General features: G+C 39.6%; 1 protein-coding gene across 5 annotated transcripts in view; it reads left to right on the top strand.

Annotated features, from left to right (window-relative positions):
• Positions 1-298: 298 nt before the first annotated feature.
• The window catches only part of RBMS1 (RNA binding motif single stranded interacting protein 1), a 213,552-nt gene continuing 194,008 nt past the window's right edge, over positions 299-19,842 (top strand). For 3 of the 5 annotated variants that reach the window (XM_065931633.1, XM_065931629.1, XM_065931632.1), the window contains exon 1: positions 299-514. In XM_065931633.1, the coding sequence (XP_065787705.1) occupies positions 440-514 (75 nt within the window). In that variant the 5' untranslated portion in view covers positions 299-439. The remainder of the gene's footprint in view (positions 515-19,842) is intronic. The other 2 variants (XM_065931626.1, XM_065931627.1) reach the window with 2 other exon arrangements.

Genomic DNA, 19,842 nt, shown 5'->3' with positions numbered 1-19,842 from the left:
ACGCCAGCCCCTCTCCCCTCTCCCAACCGGGCGCACCCACCCCAGATGCCGCCTGGCACCGAGCGCTGCCGCCGCCGCCGCAGCACTTTCCACTTGTATTGATCACCTCTCGGCCCCGCTCAGCCAGCTCGCCGGAGCGGAGCGCGGCCAGCGCGCCAGCCCTTGGCAGCCCCGGAGCAGTCGGGCTCCGGGAGGCAACTCCTTGGGAGCGCCCTGTCGGGGGTGCCCTCTGCGCTCTGCAGTGTCTTTCTCTCTGTCTGGGAGGAGAAGAAGGAGGAGGAGGAGGAGAAGGAGGAGGAGGACGTCTGGTCCGGGCTGGGAGGTGGAGCAGCGGCAGCCGCCGCCGCCGCCGCCGCCGGAAAGGGAGAGGCAGGAGAGATCGAGACTTGGAAAGCCCAAACTGCCCGCGACCCTGCACGGCAGGCTCCCTTCCAGCTTCATGGGCAAAGTGTGGAAGCAGCAGATGTACCCTCAGTACGCCGCCTACTACTACCCCCAGTATCTTCAAGCGAAGGTAAGGGGCGCCGGGGACGGGGGGCGCCCGGGGCGCGCGCTGCTCGGGTCCGGGAGGGGCGAGCGGCGAGCTCCCGCCGCCCCCGGTGGAGTTGATGGAAGCTTGCTAACTATAGCGCTGGCCTGGGCGCAGCCGGGCGGCGCGCTGGGCGGCTGCTGCCCGCGGAACTGAGTGCGGGGATCGGGTTACAGAAAGCCTCGGGGGGAAAGACTAGACAGGAAAGAGCCGCCGGCCCCTTCCTGGCCCGGGAGGCGGGGAGGGTCGCGGGCTGAGCGGCGCCCCTAGCCGAGCGTTGGCTGCTCGGCCGCGGGTCCTGCTGGCGGCGCAGATCTGCGACCCCTTGTCCTGGGCCTCGCCCGGCGAGCTGTAACTCGCGGCTTCCCTCGGAGTGGCGCCGAACCTCCCGCCCCCCGGGGACGCCCCTCCGTCTCCCGCGCGCGCGATGACTGGGGCTCCGGGGGGGACGGGACTTTTCCCTGCCCGCCTCCGGCCCTGCGCGCCCGCCCCTCGCCTTGATCTTTGTGCGCTGTGGCGCTTCACCTGGTTACTGATTTCTACTTTTACGCTGGTGTTTTGGGTAGGAAAGTGGCCAAAGTTCACTCAGCGTTCATTGATGTCCCTTGCAATCTTCCCTGTAGCTTCTGCAAAGGAGGGACAATGGGCAGATTTCGATGCAGAGAAAGAAGTGACTTCGTATTTAGTTTTGAAAACTGCTACCTTATATGTTTACCTACAGATCGATTTTCAGTGGTGCTTTCTCAGAAGTGGCCTTGGTACCCGTTTGAGTAACACAGGAGATGACATGTAGTCATACAAATTGCGCCTGCCTTTCTGGCGACCCTGGGTGCGTTGTTAGTGGGCCTATCTTATTTTTACTATAAGAATTTGATGCCTTCTGAACTCATTTTAAAAAAATTACTGGGTCCATGAAAAGTGAGGGTTTCGCTGCTTTGGAAGCTTTTTTCCAGTTTGGGAGGTCGAAAGTTGGATGCAAAGAATTTCGTCAGCTGTTAGCATCTCCTATCTGGACTCCTGGTGCCCTTCCAGATTACAGAAGAATCAAGTGTGGGTACAGCCTCTGAACTTTCTGTGGAAGGTTGTTATCATGCCCTGCTTGCTGGCAGGGGGCATTTCAGGCCTGGTGCAGAGAATCTCTGATTCAACCTCGATAAGCATTCCTTTCTTACAGTGTGTGTGGTCCATGTTATGTACCTACATCATCGTTCTGCATGTGTCCCTGTGGGTAAAATGACACTTGTCTGCATAGAGACCTGAAATTTCTTAGCCCTCAGGGCCTCATTTTCACCCCCTCCTCAGTCATCGCCAGAAAGCAGCAAGATGGTAGCAGTAAGGATACCCAGTGCTCATTTTTGCGTGGTACCCTCTGTATTTGTGTTCGGGGACTGGTGGCTGGTACCCATATTTTGGTGAACTACATTGTAAATATAAGTTGTTTGGAGAAATTTTGAGGTGTAATCAATGCACTACCTTTTAGATGTCATATATGTTTAATGCATTTGTTTAAATTATGCAGTATTGGGTACCTAAAGGACAGCCTATTCAACACTTAACTTTATGAATAATAAATAACATACACTCAGGTGAAGGAAAAAAGGCCATGTTTCTACAGGCACATTCACCTTAGTAATTTTTATGTACCATTAGTAAGTTAGAAACCAAGTACATAGCATTTAATATAGCTAATGCAATGCCATTTGGCTCTTTTTGCCCCGTAAATAATTGAAGAGAGAGACAAACGGCAAGAGCCTGCTCTAGTAATTAGGGTCGGATCCCAGAAAGCTTTAGGGCCCATTTTCTGAAAGTATGCTTCCTGCGTAAAGCATTTAATATTGATTTGTGTTACAGTAAATGACAGTCTCAAAACATATCTTGCTGTTTCTACTCTGAAATCTGAAATCCTGTTACTCTGAATCTCTTTGTTTCTGGAGAAAGACAGACATACTCACTTGACCTATATAACATGGTATTAAAGTTTGATAATTAAATCTAAATTCCCTGCTGTAAAGAATCTTGATTATCTCAAGAAGAGGCATCTCCTAAAATGTAAAGCGACTAGATGCAGATTTTAGGTAAGCATAATTCAGTACACATAGCCCTTTTTTTCTCTCTTATCTAGTCTATCTCTTGGTAACATGGTATTATGAATCATTAAAAAAAAAAAAAGAGAGACCTGATTTGAACTGTAGTTAGTTTAAAAACAAGTGTTACCTAATCTACCTAAAGAGTTAATAAACTGACATCGTTATCTGAGGTCTACAGTGATGATCCTTGCCTCTGTGTGTGTTTGTGTTCTAACCCTCCTGAAATATGGGATAGGTAGCATCACCGTTTAAAGTACAGTGATGTGTTTGCTAGACAGAGTTGTTTTGAAACTTCGGTTTGGAAACTATATCAAAAACTGAAGAATGGTGTGGTCGTTTACCAAGTGATATTTGACTTAGACTTGTGATAAAGGGATGGATGTGATTGTTTTGAATTGAGAAAGAATAAATGGATGGGATTTCGTTTCCTCAAAAGGAATAGATACCAATGAAAATGGCACTTGAAAATCAGTTTTGTTACCATACTTTAAAAAGTTATCATATGTCAAATAATTTTTCTTATGTTAATCATCCAATCTGTCTGTTTTGAAAAATTTATTTAGTAATGTTTCTCTGTAGAAACATATTAGTTACTTCTACATTCTATTAACAATTAGTCACCAAAAAATTATGGAGCTGTATTTCAGCATGTGACCATATTTGTGTGCTTTATGCTTTGATAGCAGAAGAAAAGTAATACAGATGCAATAAACATAAAGTAAAATAGAGGATATTGTGGAAGGGCTGGACATGGGATGGAAATGAAGGACTCCAAAATTTTTATAATACTTTAGAGCAGAGTACCAGAGATTGCAAGTAACCTGATTTTACACGCTTGTTGAGTTTTTTGTATTTCTCTGTAAGGATGGTCTTATCACAGCAGGAGTCTCTTTATCACTTGACACATCCATTCTAAGATAGAGGTTGATGTAGCTTCATAAGTATAAGCACGTATTGTTTTGAAGGATTTTCTAAATTACTAAGAGACATTGTGTATTATTGAAAATAAAATTTGGTATCTACTTATCAGATACACAGGAAACATTCTGACAATTTGATATATTTTAATTAAAATTTTGTATGTAGACCTTTTCACTTATCGTAAAGGAAACCCTTGAATTCTGTTTGTTTCAAAAATACCATGACGTATATTACTACCAATACGTGTATACAAATATTTATGGGAATTGAAATACTTATTCTAGTTCTTTTGACGAAAGGGAAGTACAAAATGTTTTTTAATGGTTAGCTGATATTTTGTACTATCTACAAGCAGTTTGACTCATTTGTGATCTTTATTCGTAGATTGTTTTGTGTAAGAGATGATCTATACTAGAAAAATGTTTGTTTCTAAAACAAATGTTTGTTTTAAAACTTTTTGTGTAAGTGTATGTATGTCAGAGAAGATACCTGAACCTAGCCTAAAAATCTGAAAAATATTGAGCAATATACTTTGGTATTCTATTAATGAAACTACTAGGAAAAAAACTTTTTCTGAATTGAATTTTTGGGTACATTAATGTTTTGTTGAATGCCTTAATTTTTCCTTAGTTATAACCACATGAATATTGTATCAGTCTGTTTCTTTGGGAATTAGGGATCATGATTTGATACATGGACCTACTGAGTATATTAAGGTGGATTGGAGGTACAGTGGCATGATATTAAGACTTGGGGTGCTTTGTGTCCTGAGAAGTTAACTGCATTTGGGAAATGAATAAAGTTTGTTTAAATGCATCAGTACATTAATACAATATTTTATATGAAGAATACACTTTCTTCTCATAAGTGGCCGAGATATTGTGGCTATCTGGAAGTAGTGTTGGAAGACTTAGGGTCATGGAAATGCTAAAATGAAGATGCATTATAATGAAATATTACAGGATCCTTCCCCTTGGATAGCCATTTCTTTTGAATTTCCATAATGCCTATATTTTTTATATGTTGGGAACCAAATCTTACACTATTAGAAGGGAACAGGGAAAAGATAAGTGAAGAGGAGGAGGAAAGTAATCATTTAGTATCAGTATAACCAGATATACTTCACATATTTGGTGATCTTGGCTTCAAATTTGAATTCAAATATGGCAATTCCCATGTAATACACTTTCATGAAAAAAAATTCCAAGCTTTTTGTTATATTGCTTAGTCTTTGTGTTTTGCTTAATAGTTTCTTGGAACTATTAATTATCCCAGCCTATTTAATGAAGACTGAAATTTTAAGTCCTAGTTCTTTATGCTAGGCAGCAGTAACTTTTCCCCTTTCTTTTTACTAGAGAAGGATTTGCTAGAAATGAAAATTCCTTTTTTCCCCTATATCTACTTAACCAATAAAAATTATATGAGGAGGATCTAGAATGGAAGTAAAAATGATATGGACACCTAAATATCATTCATTCTTTTTAAAGATGAGGGATTTCTTATCTAGTTTGCTTTTTATTGGATTCTCAGTTCCCTAAAGTTTATTTTCCCCTAGCATGGTCTCCTTATCCTACGTTGAATCTTATTTCAAAGAGCTGTCCATATTTCTTATTTGATTTGCAGAACACTAGGTGCTAAATAAATGCTTGTTACTGACTATTATATTCTAAATAACTACATGCAAAATTTTCTTAGACCAGAAAAAAATTATAGACCAAAATCTACAAATATAATAACTCAACCTAATTTTCTAATGAAATCTAAATATAGTTTGATTTGAATTTTAATTTATCTTGTTCCTGTAATGAAAACTTTCATTTTATGAAGATCACTAAGATGAATTACATATCAATTGGTCCATGCTTAATTTATGAAATCAAAGTACCTTTTTTTTTTACAGTCTTTATTAAAGAATATGGCACCAGAAAAAAAGATCTCATAGTGTTATATCAAAGAGGGAAGTGTTACGTGTGATGAATTGGTTACTTAGCATGTGTTTCCCTCTTACTACTGGCCCCCACCAACACAATCCAAACTTTTTCTGCTTAATTTTCAAGAAGATCCTTTTTTTCCCCCCGATATATTTCAGATGTGGTAAAAACATTTATTCATTTAATAAATAATAACTAAAATATGAACTAGCCTCAGGTTGTTCAGAATTATTATTATCTGTGTTACTGAGTGGTGTATTACCTTAAATATGACATTTAGCTACCTAGTTTTTTATCCCATTCATTGGGATATTACAGGAATAAACAGGAACATAACTCAGTTGTTCTTAAGTGGAGGTGTTTTATTCAATGTAACTTTACTTAAAGAAAATGTAGTAATGATATGTCAGTGATTTAAATGCAGTGCCATAATATTTGGTACACAATTAAGCTGTATATTCAAAATTGAGCATTGGGCTTGGGGATTTTATGTGGAATGAATGTAAATGTCCTGGTTTCTCTGCTGTATCATTTTAACAAGTAAGTGGTAAAACCTGGTGCCTTGGGAGAAGCAGCAGTTGGATGACACAGACATTTACCACCCAGAGTTTGGTCCGATGATACACAGCAAAATGCCTTCTTATAGAGTGTATGTGTCAAACACACATGCTGATTTGAGCACACACACAGATGTGAGAACAGAAACTAAGTCATTTCTTAATCAGGTAGATATGTGGGGGAAAGTATAAAGAGAGAGAATGTTGACAGCCAAGCTAACAAGCTAAACATGTATCTTACATATTGAATTCCTTATTTTTGCTTAATGCACCTAGTCTCCTTAACATAATTATATGAATATTTAACATTTTTGAACAAGCATTGGAAAAAAAGTGTTTCAAAGATGGTGAGAAAGAAAAGGGGGCAAAAATCAACATCTAGACCTCCAAGAGGAGAAAATGTTCAGTCTAAAACTGAACATTCTTGTTCTCCATATATTGTCTTCTAGCTAATTCTCAAATGCATGCATTTGCCATTTTAGAGGAGGGATAACAGTCTTCTGGATGATATATGTGAAAACCTAGATTCTAAAAGAGAGATTAGATGCTAATATGAAAAATTAACTTGCTTGTAAATCTGGTACTGTGGCTTTCTTGGTGGCTCAGATGGTAAAGAATATGCCTACAATGTGGGAGACTCGGGTTCAATCCCTGGGTTGGGAAGATCCCCTGGAGAAGGGAATGACTACCCACTTCTGTATGCTTGCCTGGAGAATCCCATGGGCAGAGGGACCTGGTGGACTATAGTCCATGGGGTCGCAACGAGTCGGACATGACTGAGTGACTAACACTTTCACTGTAAACACACAAAATCAACGTCTTGTGGATGATTGCCTGCAATGACTCTATTCTGGAATTAGGCTAAATTTTAAGCTGATGTTTGTGGGGAATCGTTGAGGCTCTTGAAGGGCTATAATACTAAACAAAGTGATTGTATTTCCCTAGTCACCCTAGAGCACCATTATCTGCTTTGGGTATTGGGAAAGGTAAGGGAGTGTAATATCTGGTCCCTGCTGTCCAACTGCCAGCAAAGACAGGATAGACATATTTTAAGACATAAGCAAAGAATATTTTCAAAATAGTTCATCCAGGAAGACAGCATACCAACCAAGGGTCTGAGTGACAGGAAGGCTATCTGATCCACATATGGGATTAAAAACTGTCATGTGGATTGTGAGGAAAGGTAAAGTGTTAATAAAAATTTATAACAAACCTGGGAATTTTATAGAGAAATGGGCTTTAGATTAATGAATGAAAATTTCTTAAATTGATAATCACCATTGTTTTGTATATTTTCTGCTCTGTAATCCTCTTAGGACTACTTAAGAGTTTTAAAGAATATCACTTTTTCATACTTTATCTTAACTCATTCTCCTCAAAGTTTCATATTCAGTTACCTTATTTTACATTATTATGTTTCCAGTTTTATGCTTATAAATGTGCTATTAAGCCCACCTATTAGGGTTGTGACAGGCTGGAAATACAATCCTTAAATGATGACATAATTGTGATACGAAAATTTTACTTTTATCATTTGAAGTGATGTTTATTTCTTCTAATTTGTTAGTGTTGTTTGGAGTTGTTAGGCGTCATTGTGTGTCTGCAGTCTACATGGTGATAATATATTTAGTGTGAGCTGACATTTCATCAGAAAAAACCAGATTTTTTATTATTCCTGATCTTTCAGGATTATAGCTTTTTATTCTCTTTATTTGGTCATTATCTAGCTTTAATTTTTTTTAAATAAGCTCTCCAGTGGGTCTAAGTCCTTGAGGAGTCATATTATCCTCTGGTCTCAGTGTGGGACACTGAACCCATCTTTCAAGCTACCCTTTGAACAACACATGCTTTTGGGCTGCTGGGTCAAGGAAAAAAGAAAAAGATGGTTTCAGGAAGAGTTTTTGTGCAACAAAACAAGATGATTTCATAGATATCATGAATAATTTTTACCAATCTTGAAGAAAAAGTACATCATCTTCCCAGCTCTCCCAAGTGGGTAGATCCACTTTATATGATACTGATTTTATTTTTTATAAGTTGAAAATTGCTAATTAGAATGGACAGAGTTTGATGGATACATCATGGAATTCTATGCTTTTTCCGAATTTGAGTTTTTTTGGGAGGGAAATCAAAATTGCCAAAAAAAGAATTTTAGATCATAAACCTACATTTCTATTGTACTTAAGCTCCTCAAATGACAATAAACTAGTCCCCCATATTTAACACTTTTTAAACATGGTGATTTTGAGAGTTGTAACTGAGAGAATATTTGTGCTGAAAAACCTCTAAACCCTCCTCCATATGTGGAATAACAGTGAAATATTTTCACAGTTTGAAATAAAATCTCATAAAATATTTGCTTACAAGGAGAAGTACATCATATCAGAAATTTGTATTACCACCAATTTTACCTTTGTCTTCTCAGCAATAATTTAGATTCAGTACCAAACAGGCTTTTGACAAATGCAGACATTTATAGAAAGGAAAATTTGCCAGTTTTTATTTTCAGGTCTTTAACTGAAATACTCCCAAAGTCCTCTCTGCCACCTACAGAGCACAACTTTGATTAATTTCATTGTTTATAAAATGGAAGCCTTAAGAAAAAAAGTTCCTGGTCTCAATCAGTTCTTGGATTTTATTCTACATGATTATTTGCATACTTTTATTAACAACAACAGCAACACACAAAAAGAACTGGCTAGAAGAGACACTTCTCTAACAGAAATTCTATTGCTAGGCAAATGATATTTTTGAGAATGCTATGTGATTTTTCTGTGATTGGGTATAAGAAAGAAAGAAAGAAAGAAAGTGAAGTCGCTCAGTCTGTCCAAATCTTTGTGACCCCATGGACTGTAGCCTACCAGGCTCCTCCCTCCTTGGGATTCTCCAGGCAAGAGTACTGGAGTGGGTTGCCATTTCCTTCTCCAGGGGATCTTGCCAACTCAGGGATCGAACCCTGGTCTCCCACATTCCAGGCAGACGCTTTAACCTCTGAGCCACCAGGGAAGTATAGCTTATCTTAAAAATGAATTGCGTTTACAACAAGTTTTGTTCCAAAAAATTTCACATATCACTTAGTACTTGAAATTCATCTAGTACATTTCATATATAAATTGTTATCTTTCATTAAAGGGTTCCCAGCCAACCCATATGGGCCTGTGAAAGTAACCCACTTTATAGTTCACATAGAGTTGTTATGTATTGGTCCTACCACATGTGCTTCCCAGATGGTGCTAGTGGTAAAGAACCCACCTGCCAAGGTTCCCTGGATAAGGACATGACAACTCACTCCAGTATTCTTTCCTGGAGAATCCCATGGACAGAGAGCCTGGCAGAATGCAATCCCTAGGGTTGCACAGAGTCTGATACAGCTGAAGGAACTTTAGCATGCACTCATGCTTAGAACCACATCATCATAAAGAACAATGTTTCTTGGAGGAGGAGGGTAAGTATTCAGAGTTGCAACTCCGAGTACCCCTCTTTGCCCCCTTTAAGGGGCAGTGAGAAGTTTTTCTTAACTCACCTGAGGGGCAGTGGGAAGACTCGAGCTCCCCGTAGTCCTTCAACAGGGCTTTTGAGCTTACCGGACTGGGGACTAGGTTTTAAGATGAGGAGGGACGTGTGGCTTGTGCAGTCACAAGGGGCAGGGATTTGTGGAAGTGGGAGTTGTGGGCACTGGAGCGTCTTGCTGGGTTAAGCCTTGTGGGCCCTGCTCACTCCTCACTCCTGAGACTAGCTCCCCACGTACTTGTTTTCTTTTCCTCTTGGTCTCACAGATAATCTCTTGTTCTCCTTCCTCCTAGCCCACCCTCAATTTTTATAAAGCAGTCCAAGGCTAGATTCTAAGAAGTAGGGTTTTGCATCCCTAGCTCATCACTGGCTAGATTACTACAGCCTTGCCAATTTCTCTCCTCTTCTGTAGCACCGAATCAGACAAGTAGCTCTTGAGGCTGGTAACAAAAAGGAAACCCAAAGAAAAAGAAAACATTGTCCAGTGCCATTACTTCTATTTCCACCAAGTCCTGGTCTAACAATGCTCCATAACACTTCAGTTCAGTTCAGTCGCTCAGTTATGTCTGATTCTTTGCAACCCCATGGACTGCAGCACACCAGGCTTTCCTGTCCATCACCAACTTCCAGAGCTTACTCAAACTCATGTCCATTGATGTCATCCAACTATCTCATCCTCTGGCATCCCCTTCTTCTCCCACCTTCAATCTTTCCCAGCATCAGGGTCTTTTCAGATAAGTCGGTTTTTCACATCAGGTGGCCAAAGTGTTGGAGTTTCAGCTTTAGCATTAGTCCTTCCAATGAATATTCAGGACTGATTTCCTTCAGGATGAACTGGTTGGATCTCTTTGCAGTCCAAGGGACTCTCAAGACCACAGTTCAAAAGCATCAATTCTTCGGCACTCAGCTTTCTTTATAGTCCAACTCTCACATCCACACATGGCTACTGGGAAAACCCTAGCTTTGACTAAATGGACCAAACCTTGACCGTCTGATAATGGCACAGTCCCATTAACCTCAGATTTTTACTGAGACTCCACCTATGGAGCACTGATTAAGAATCCTACCCTGAAAAGAGGACAAAAATGGAACCAGTCTGTGGTTAAGAAGACAACTCAGACCATGGATCCTTTGGTATTTGTTTGTGGATTGTGGCTTGACTCTGGGGTGAAGAGCTCAACATGGTCCAAGAGCCTGCAGAGGAGGGATGAAGTCCATGGGTTTGGGCGATCTCCCAAATGTGCTTCTTCTCTCTCATCTCCTTTTCCCACACTCCCTCCTTCCTTTTCTCCTCCATTTCTGCTTCTACCTTTTCTTCCTGCACAGTGACAGTAGCCCCACTATGCACTGACTTCTGACCAGCCAGAGGTTTGTTTGCTTCTGGTGGATCAGCTAGGGTGATGGCTGCTTCCAAGCTACTCCCACTGCATCTGCCCAAATAAGGGACCAAGTGGGTCTGACTTAATTTGGGTAAAAAAAAAAAAATCTTTGCTTTATAGATTATGATTAAGAATTTGCTAACTTCAGTACCCTCTTTGAATCAGATTTTCTTTCTGATTCCTTATCCAATTTTATGTGGAAAATTTAAATAAAATTGTATTTGGTGGTGACTTGGTGGTAAAGAATTCTGCCAAGCAGGGTTCAATCCCTGGGTTGGGAAAATCCCCTGGAGAAGGGAATGGCAACTCACTCAAGTATTCTTGCCTGGGAAAGCTCATGGGCAGAGGAGCCTGGTGAGCTACAGTTCATGCAGTCGCAGAGTCAGATTCGACTTACTGGCTAAATAACAACAAGTGTTATAGAAGCACAGACATGATGTAAGACTTTGAGCAAAAGAGAACATAATTAGCATAATAAAAAGTGTTTTGATGCCAAATGTGTACTCCAAAGGAGATTGGAGCTTAAATATGACATAGTGAAATGGTAAGCTGCATACATTTTTTTTGTTCACCCATAGTAAAATTTAAAATCATGTATAACCAATTTTTCAGTTTCTTGACTATTTCACTAAATTATTATTTATCTAAAAAAAAAATCACAAAAATTTTTTTTGATTGGCATAAAGGTGTGTTTCTTACTTGGTAATAGTTCCTCAGATTTTAATTTTAATAGCAGAAATCTTAAATGTTGATTTCGACTGCTTATTTTTTAAAAGCATAGATTATATCTTAGCATACAAATAGGATTTCAAATGACGGAGAGTGATATCTGGTGTTCTTTTCTACCCCTCTGTCTCTGTCACCAAACTCAAATTCATGTCTCAGCAATTCGGGATATTCTTCAGTGAATATCCTTTGAGCCTTCAAAATTTGATTTGACTGTGTGTTCTGAAGATAGCTCGTTCAGATAAGCACATGGTGATCATCATCCGTGTGTCTGGGCCCTAATGAACATCTGCTTTCTAGGGCGCCACAGGAGCACCTTTCTTTGTTTCCTCTTCCTTTGCCTTTTTGATTTGAATCTAGTTAAACCCTGCAAATGGGGTTGTTTTTCAATATGCAAATACTCCTATTTCCCTTTTTGGAAAAGGGAAAAAAAAAGGCGCCAGATATTTTAAACGTGAATGCATTGTGCATTTAAAAAGAGTCTGCAGGAAGCAAGCGCACAACTCTAGTTCTTCTCTTGACCACTCAGACATGGACAAAAATCATCTAGTGAAGATCATAGAGTTGGAGCTGCCTGGTGGGCAATTTAATTAAATTCAACAAACACTGAGCAGGCATTGTATTAGGCCCTGGAAGGTGCAAATATGTAAATAAGGCATGATTCCTGCCATCATAGAGCACAATGAGATCATTTTATTTACTTTCCTGTTTATTTAAAATTTTTATTTGAGGTAGAACACAACACACAAAATATAGCATACACATTTTAAATATAATATGCTCATGTAACAGCTACCCAGGTCGTTGTGTGACGTTTCCAACACCCACAAAGCATCTTCATGCCCTTCTCAGTGTTATCCCCAAAGGTGTCTGCTAACCTTACTTCTATCCTTGTAGATTGGTTTTGCCTATTCTTGTATGTCATAAAAATGAATTCTTGGTGGCTCAGATGGTAAAAAATCCACCTGCAACGTGGGAGATCTGGGTTTGACGCCTGGTTTGGGATGATTCCCTGGAGAGAGACATGGCAACCCACTCCAGTATTCTTGCCTGGAGAATACCTACCCATGGACAGAGGAGCCTGGTGGGCTACAATACGTGGGGCGGCAAAGAGTCGGACACGACTGAGCGACTAAGCACATTCTTTTATGTCATAAAAATGAAATCCTATAGAATACAGAAGGATGTATCCTTTTGTGTCTGGTCTCTTTAGCTCATCATTACTTTGATTTCATTCATCCATGTTGTTAAGTGTAACTGTTGATTCTTTTTTTTAATGCTGTATAGTCTATCACAGAATATATCACAATTTTTATCTGTTCTACAATTAATGGGCATTTGAATTATTTCACTGTGGAGCTATTATCAATAAAATTGCTGTAATTATTCTTGTTTGTACCATTTGGTCAACATACCCATTTACTCATAAGAGAGAAACTGGTAGGTCATAGAATGTATGTGTGTTCACCTAAAATGGTCGATGCTACCATTTTCTGTTCCTATTACCGAAGTGTGAGAAAGGTAATTATTCTACATGTCACTAACATTTGGTATTGTCAGTCTTTTAAATTTTAGCCCTTCTGGTGGGTGGTATCTCAGTATGGTTTTAATTTACATTTCCCTGATGATTAATGATGTTGAGCACTTTTTCATATCTTTATCGGTCAGTTGGATATCCTCTTTTGTGAAGTGTCTTTCAGGTATTTTGCTCACTTCTTAAACATAACAGCTTTATTAAATATAAGTCACATAACATAAAACTCAACCTTTTTCCTCACTTTTTTATATTGGGCTGTCCTTTTTATTAGTTGTAGGTTTTTAAGTAAAGTCTGGATACAAATCATTCATTAGAGTCATGTCCGACTCTTTTTGTCCCATGGACTGTAGCCTACCAGGCTTCTCTGTCCATGGAATTCTCCAGGCAAGAATACTGGAGTGGGTTACCATTTCCTTCACCAGGGGATATTCCCAATCCAGGGATCAAACTCAGGTCTCCCGCATTGCAGGCAGATTCTTTACAGTCTGGGCCACCAGGGAAGCCCCCAGCATATGAATATCTTATTGATCCAGCAGCATTTATTGAAAAGACATTTCAATTTTCTCCTTTGAATTTTAGTGCCATTTTTGTTGTAAATCAGGGGACCACATTTATGTGTTTCTTTTTCTGGACTCTTTGTTTGACTTCATACGTATTCCTGTGTCAGTACTACATGGTCTTAATTGCCAAAGCAATATATTATTGGTATATTCCTCAAGGTAGACTTAAGTATTCTAAATCTTCTACCTTGTAAAATAAATTTTAGAAATTGTTTTTATTAAAAAAAAGAAATCTGATAGAATATTTATTGGAGTTACATTAAGACTATACATCTGTATTGGAAGAACTGATACCTTCCAAACTGTAAGATATCTCTTCTCATTTATTTATGAACTTACCACTTTTAAGTAATTGATGGTAAACTAATGGAAAATTACTGTTTAGATGATTATTTCTTAAATATAATCAATGATTCCTTCAAAATCTGTAGTAAGAGAGTTGGCATAGATCCTAAGAAAATAATTCTTTTGAAGGGGGACAGAGAATATTATTCACTATCAGATAAAAATTAATTTTGAAAAGTAGTTTATAACTGAAGCTTTTCCCTAAAAAACATATGGGACATTCTTTTTGATTTCTCTTGAATGCATCCCAAAGTACTACTGTTTCTCTTTTATATTCTTTAGTTTCCTTTCTAGACTTCGTTTATTTGATGACATGTCATCCAGTCACCTTGTCTTATATAAGCATGATTATCATTTGAAAATTAGTTGTGTTTGGAGAATTTTTTGACATCCCTGAGATATTATTTTTTTAATATTACCTGGATGTTGTGAAAACAAAGGCTGGGAATAGCTGTGCTTAGATACTAACTTCTGAGCAATAGGATATGCTGCTCTACGGGCTCTGCTCCTTCGAACTCTTTCTTAGATGTTCTGAAAATCTCATATGTATTTTTTTCATGCTTTATATCTAAGGTTTTTAAGCTTTGATTACTGCCATCTTCAGCCAGCCAAAAACAACTACATAGAACTTTCAAAGCTTATTAGTTCTGGCTAGGTTAGCTTGGGTTGAGTAGGAGGTTGAATAGATGACTTCTGAAGTCCCTTTCAACTCTAAATTTTATGATTCTGGGAATTTATAACATCCAAGAATCACACAGTCTTAGAACTGGAAGGAACTTTAAGATAATCTGGTCCAAGCCACTCACTTTACCAATGAGGAAATCTCCCCAAAGTGAAGAGACAGGAGTAGAGTCCCAGAGCTGGGGGAAGTGGGGTAGAGGGATGGGGGTGGGAGTGGCAGGAGGGCCAGACCTCACATGACTGGTCCGTGCTGTGACCTAAAGGAGGGAAGGAAGGAAGGAGGCAGGCCACACACAGCCTTAGCAATTAATTATTCCAGGAAACTTATCAGAGGTTGGACTGGGCTATGAATGAGGCTGGTGTCACCAGCTGGTTTCTGGTTGGAAACTAGTAGTGGTCACCCGGTCAGAGGTCACCCTGGCAGGTGGGGCCGGCCAGACTTAAGCACTGCCTTGCCCGAGCACAGCCACTTCTGCTGGTTCGCCAGAACAGTGTCCAAATCCGATTCTGCTTTGTCGTCCTGCTTCTAACCATAGAGATGCTCTGGGTACCGCTTCCATAGCTGGGCCCTGCTTATCCTCCATGGCTTCTGGCCTCTTCACAGCCTTGTTCTCCTTCTGGATTCTTCCTTTACCACATTCCTAAGAGTCTTTGTTTTCACAGTCATGGGTCTGGGGCCAAAACCCTCTCCCTTTTTTAGCACGCCTGAAGCTTTCCCACACTAGCAGGGTACACTCCAGACTACTTGATTCTTACTCAACTTTCTCTGTCCTGCCATCACTACCTGCTGTAACCTGTTTGGTCACCAAAACAACACAACCCAGGGAAGCTCTGATTAAGCGTCCCCTGTGTTTGTTGAAGCCAACCCCCCTCATTCACCACTCTGGTGGGAACCACTTTCTTCTTAATGCCGAGCACTCCACTTTAGGCCTTAGTATTTCTTTTTTTTTTTTTTTTTCATGAGCTGTTTGAACATAGTTGACAGCCCTCTGCATTTATACAGGGTCAGGTTTCAGGAGTTCTGTTTTAGTCAATTATGTGGAAAACCTCGGAGAAAGAAAACGCGCAGTAGGAGGCATCCACCAGCCTGTTGTGCTCCTTGGACACAGCGGTTGCCCTCATGCTGTTTGGATCATATATTCATTTAAATACTTTAGCTGAAAAGATCATGCCTGGCTATACACCTCACTTTAGAGAGATCAAATGCCAGGGAAATTGGGATATATTAAGGAAAAAAAGAGAAGGATTTTCCCACAATTTATAAAATGTTCTCCAGTGAAAATGCCTCCTAAGTTCATTTACATATTTCTGTTTTTGACAGAAAGTCAAATTTAAAGTTGAGCCATCAGGAGAAAGGGCATGTATTAAAAAGAGTAATTAGATATTAAGAAAAATAGTTTGTGAAATAATTTCTTAGGTCAGTTGGAAAGGATGAGTTTATTTTGCCATATTAGATTTACAACTGACTTCTGAGGAATGCATGACTGAGCAAAGGTATAACTGCAGCAGCTTCTTGTGTTTGTTTTGTTTTGTTCTCACTGCGTCCGTGCTGATTGGTTTAAAGCTTTTGGTTTTCTTCCTCCAAGTGTGTGTAATCATGACCGGTGAACTCTGGAAGCCATGGCATACACAGGAGGAAATGACCGAAAGGCCTGTGGGTGATTGAAAATCATCGTGTTAGGGCCTCTACATTGTCTGTAAGGAAAACAGGTTGTGTGTGGACCATTACTAGTTGATAAGCGTCACAGTCAAGGAAGTTTCCAGGAGGTGGGGGTGTTTAAAGATTGAGGAGAGACGTGCCTTTTAAAGACATCTCAGGGTGCTATTTTACAGAGCAGTTGACTTCTTGGGCCAGAAAGTTCTCTCAGGTGGGTTGAGTGAATCATCTTAAACAATATGTAGCCAAAAAAAAGTGTTGTTCCAATGTATTTGGTTAATAATAATAATGTGTGTGTGGGCTTCCCTGGTGGGTCAGTGGTGAAGAACCTGCCTGCCAATGCAGGAGATGCAGGTTCAATCCCTGATTCAGGAATATCTCCTGGAAAGAATGGCACCCCACTCCAGTATTCTTGCCTGGGAAGTCCCATGGACAGAGGAGCCTGGCGGGCTACAAGTCCATGGGGTTGCCAAAGAGTGGCACATGGCTTAAGGACTAAACAACAACAAATGTGTATGTGTAAATTGCTGAGTCTCTCCCAAAACAAAGCGGCAACTTTGTATTTTACTTTCCTTTACTTATTTAATTATTGCAAGAAAGATAGGTCTGCTTGACATTTTAGAAATCTTGTGCATTATTTAAGTTGAAAACACATGTATTCCATCAGAGTAACTTAAAGGAAAGTCAGGGTTCCAATAAGCACAGAAATAATTATTATCCTTAGAAAGATGGAATTTCTTTTCTGGTCCAAGTTTACTTCCTAACTAAATGTTTCTGATTTTAGTACCTTTCATCTAACATTTCCAAAATGTAATGAAGCTTTAGAGCAAAGATCACTCACATTTTAAAAAATGTACAGGCTTATTAAGGCAGATATATCCAGTCCTGCATTGGTTATATGCTCATTGTTGGGCAGCTGATAAAATCTCATGTTTGGGATGTTTAAAGTATGGGGACATGAACTGTGGTGTTGGAGAAGACTCTTGAGAGTCCCTTGGACTGCAAGGAGATCCAACCAGTCCATCTTAAAGGAGATCAGTCCTGGGTGTTCACTGGAAGGACTGATGCTGAAGCTGAAACTCCAATACTTTGGCCACCTCATGCGAGGAGTTGACTCATTCGAAAAGACCCTAATGCTGGGAGGGATTGGGGGCAGGAGGAGAAGGGGATGACAGAGGATGAGATGGTTGGATGGCATCACTGCCTCGATGGACATGAGTTTGAGTAAACTCTGGGAGTTGGTGATGGACAGGGATACCTGGAGTGCTGCGATTCATGGGGTCGCAAAGAATCGGACACGATTGAGCGGCTGAACTGAACTGAACTGAAGAGTTTACTGGTCTTATCTTTCTTCATTCCTTATTACATGTTAACTTTCACTGAGTGGAATTTAGTGAAAATTATATAAGGTGAAAATAGTATATAGTAAGTTAACGTTATAATACAGTTTACATGTTAGGGGAAAATATGGAAAAAGTCAGAGTTTATTAGGAAAGAAAAAGCATAGTCTCATTTTGCTAACAGTAGTTTGTGTGTGATCACCTTTATAAGAATGTGTTAATTCATTAATAATCAGGAAATATATCTTGGTCTTTTTTGTGCCTATTGAAATGTTTTGCACATAGTAAGTAGTTAAATAAATGCTTATTAAATTGAATCCATGTCTTTTGTTTTCTAATATGATAAAAAGAAGTATGAAACATAGCCAGAATTCTTTAGGGATGAAATGCTCTTGTTTAAAATACACGATTAGGATAAAAGGGGGCTTTTAGTCTAAATTACCCACATAATTTTTTTTTCAGTCTGTTGCTTTATCATTAGACTCCTTGTTCATGCCTAGAAGGCCATCACTGCTATTAAGCTAGTTTGTCACTGTCATATAAGCAGTTCATGAAGTACAGAAACAAAATATTCAAGTTAAATATAACAAAAACAATGTATGTAGAAGTGAGAGGCCCATTAAAATGAAAAATTTACTCGTAACTTTTGAATAACATATGGATGGGGCATTATTATTGAAAAGCAATTAAATATTTTAAAAGTGCTCCCTTTCTAAGAACTGTATTTCCTAAGATTAATTGGAGGTCTCTAAGGGCCTAGGACTGTGTCTGGACCGATCTGTGATTATAGTTGTCAGGGTTTTGACAGGAAACATATGGCATACTTAAAGTTGGTATTTAAGGGATGTTTAATAAACAAGGCTATTTACCAATGTGTTGGCAGGACTTAGGGAAACCGAAAAGGGATAATGACATGTTCCGAGGCCAGCAAAAGATGGGTATTTTTACTCCACGGGGTCTGAAGGGCTAGAGGAGGGAGCAGTTCCCAGAAGGGTACCCTGCAGAGAGGACTGCCTGAGAGGAGCAGTGACTTTGGCTGAGGACCAAGGCCCGCCCACGTTAGGCAGACGAGCCTCACTTTCCTCCCGCTTTCAGATCCCCCGTGAATCTCTCCAGTTGGAATCCACTAGAAGCCAGAGCAGGAGAACCCCTCCGATGCAAGGCTTTATGGGTCCACCCGTATGGTGCAGAGCAGGATGGAGAAGGTGACAAGGCAGCCGGAAGAATGGCGAGCAGTAAATATTTGTCAGATAAATAAAGGGCTGCTCACTACTTTTCTTAATGAATAGTTTTTTTTTTTCTTTCAGTTAGAGCGCTACTTATTGCCTTCTTAAAAAATCTTTGTTTTTCCTTGAATGAGATAAGCCATGTTTAGTAGAGTGCCTACTATATACAAAACATTTTGCCAGGCCTGTTGCTATCAATAGCAGATAACTTTCTAAGAAAATTCACTACTAGTGGAGTTGTACCTTGCTTTACACAGTAATTAAATACTTTGAAACAACATTATAAAGTAATCAAAAGCACATCATTTCAAGATAAATTTGGGAAGCTCGCTCCTTAAAGCAATCCTTTGGTGCCACTCTGTCCAGTAGGACTTTCCACAACTACAGGAATCTTCTATATTGGCACTGTCTGAAACAGTGGCCACTGGCCCCATGGAGGCTGTTGAGCACCCGAAATTTGGCTTAATGTCACTTGAGACATTGAATTGAAAATTTTAGCCACAGCTGGTTAGTGACTTATATTGGGCAAGACAGCTTTAGTACTGTTAAGGAAATATAGGTTACCTGATTTAATTTTTGTATAAAATCCATTTTAAAGTAAGAAGTTGAATCTTGCATTGTAGATTTTTTTTCTTAAGATTGCCAGCCTCCACATATAGGAACCCTGAAAATATTGGTGACCAGAATATAAAGGGAAAAGAAGTTAAATGCACCCAAGATGGAGTGGGTCCTATAGTTTTTGGCTAGTAAAAGCAAAGGTAAAAGAACCCTCTTATGTTATATACTATATGTTTTCCAAATGTAGGTTATATTTATTTAGACCGAATTATATTTAAAAATAGATCATTGTGCCTGG

The sequence above is a fragment of the Muntiacus reevesi genome, chromosome 3 (genome assembly GCF_963930625.1).
Source record: "Muntiacus reevesi chromosome 3, mMunRee1.1, whole genome shotgun sequence".
Lineage (NCBI taxonomy): Eukaryota > Metazoa > Chordata > Mammalia > Artiodactyla > Cervidae > Muntiacus > Muntiacus reevesi.
The sequence above is the reverse complement of the archived record's forward strand: the minus strand, read 5'-3'. Positions and strand labels throughout refer to the sequence as shown.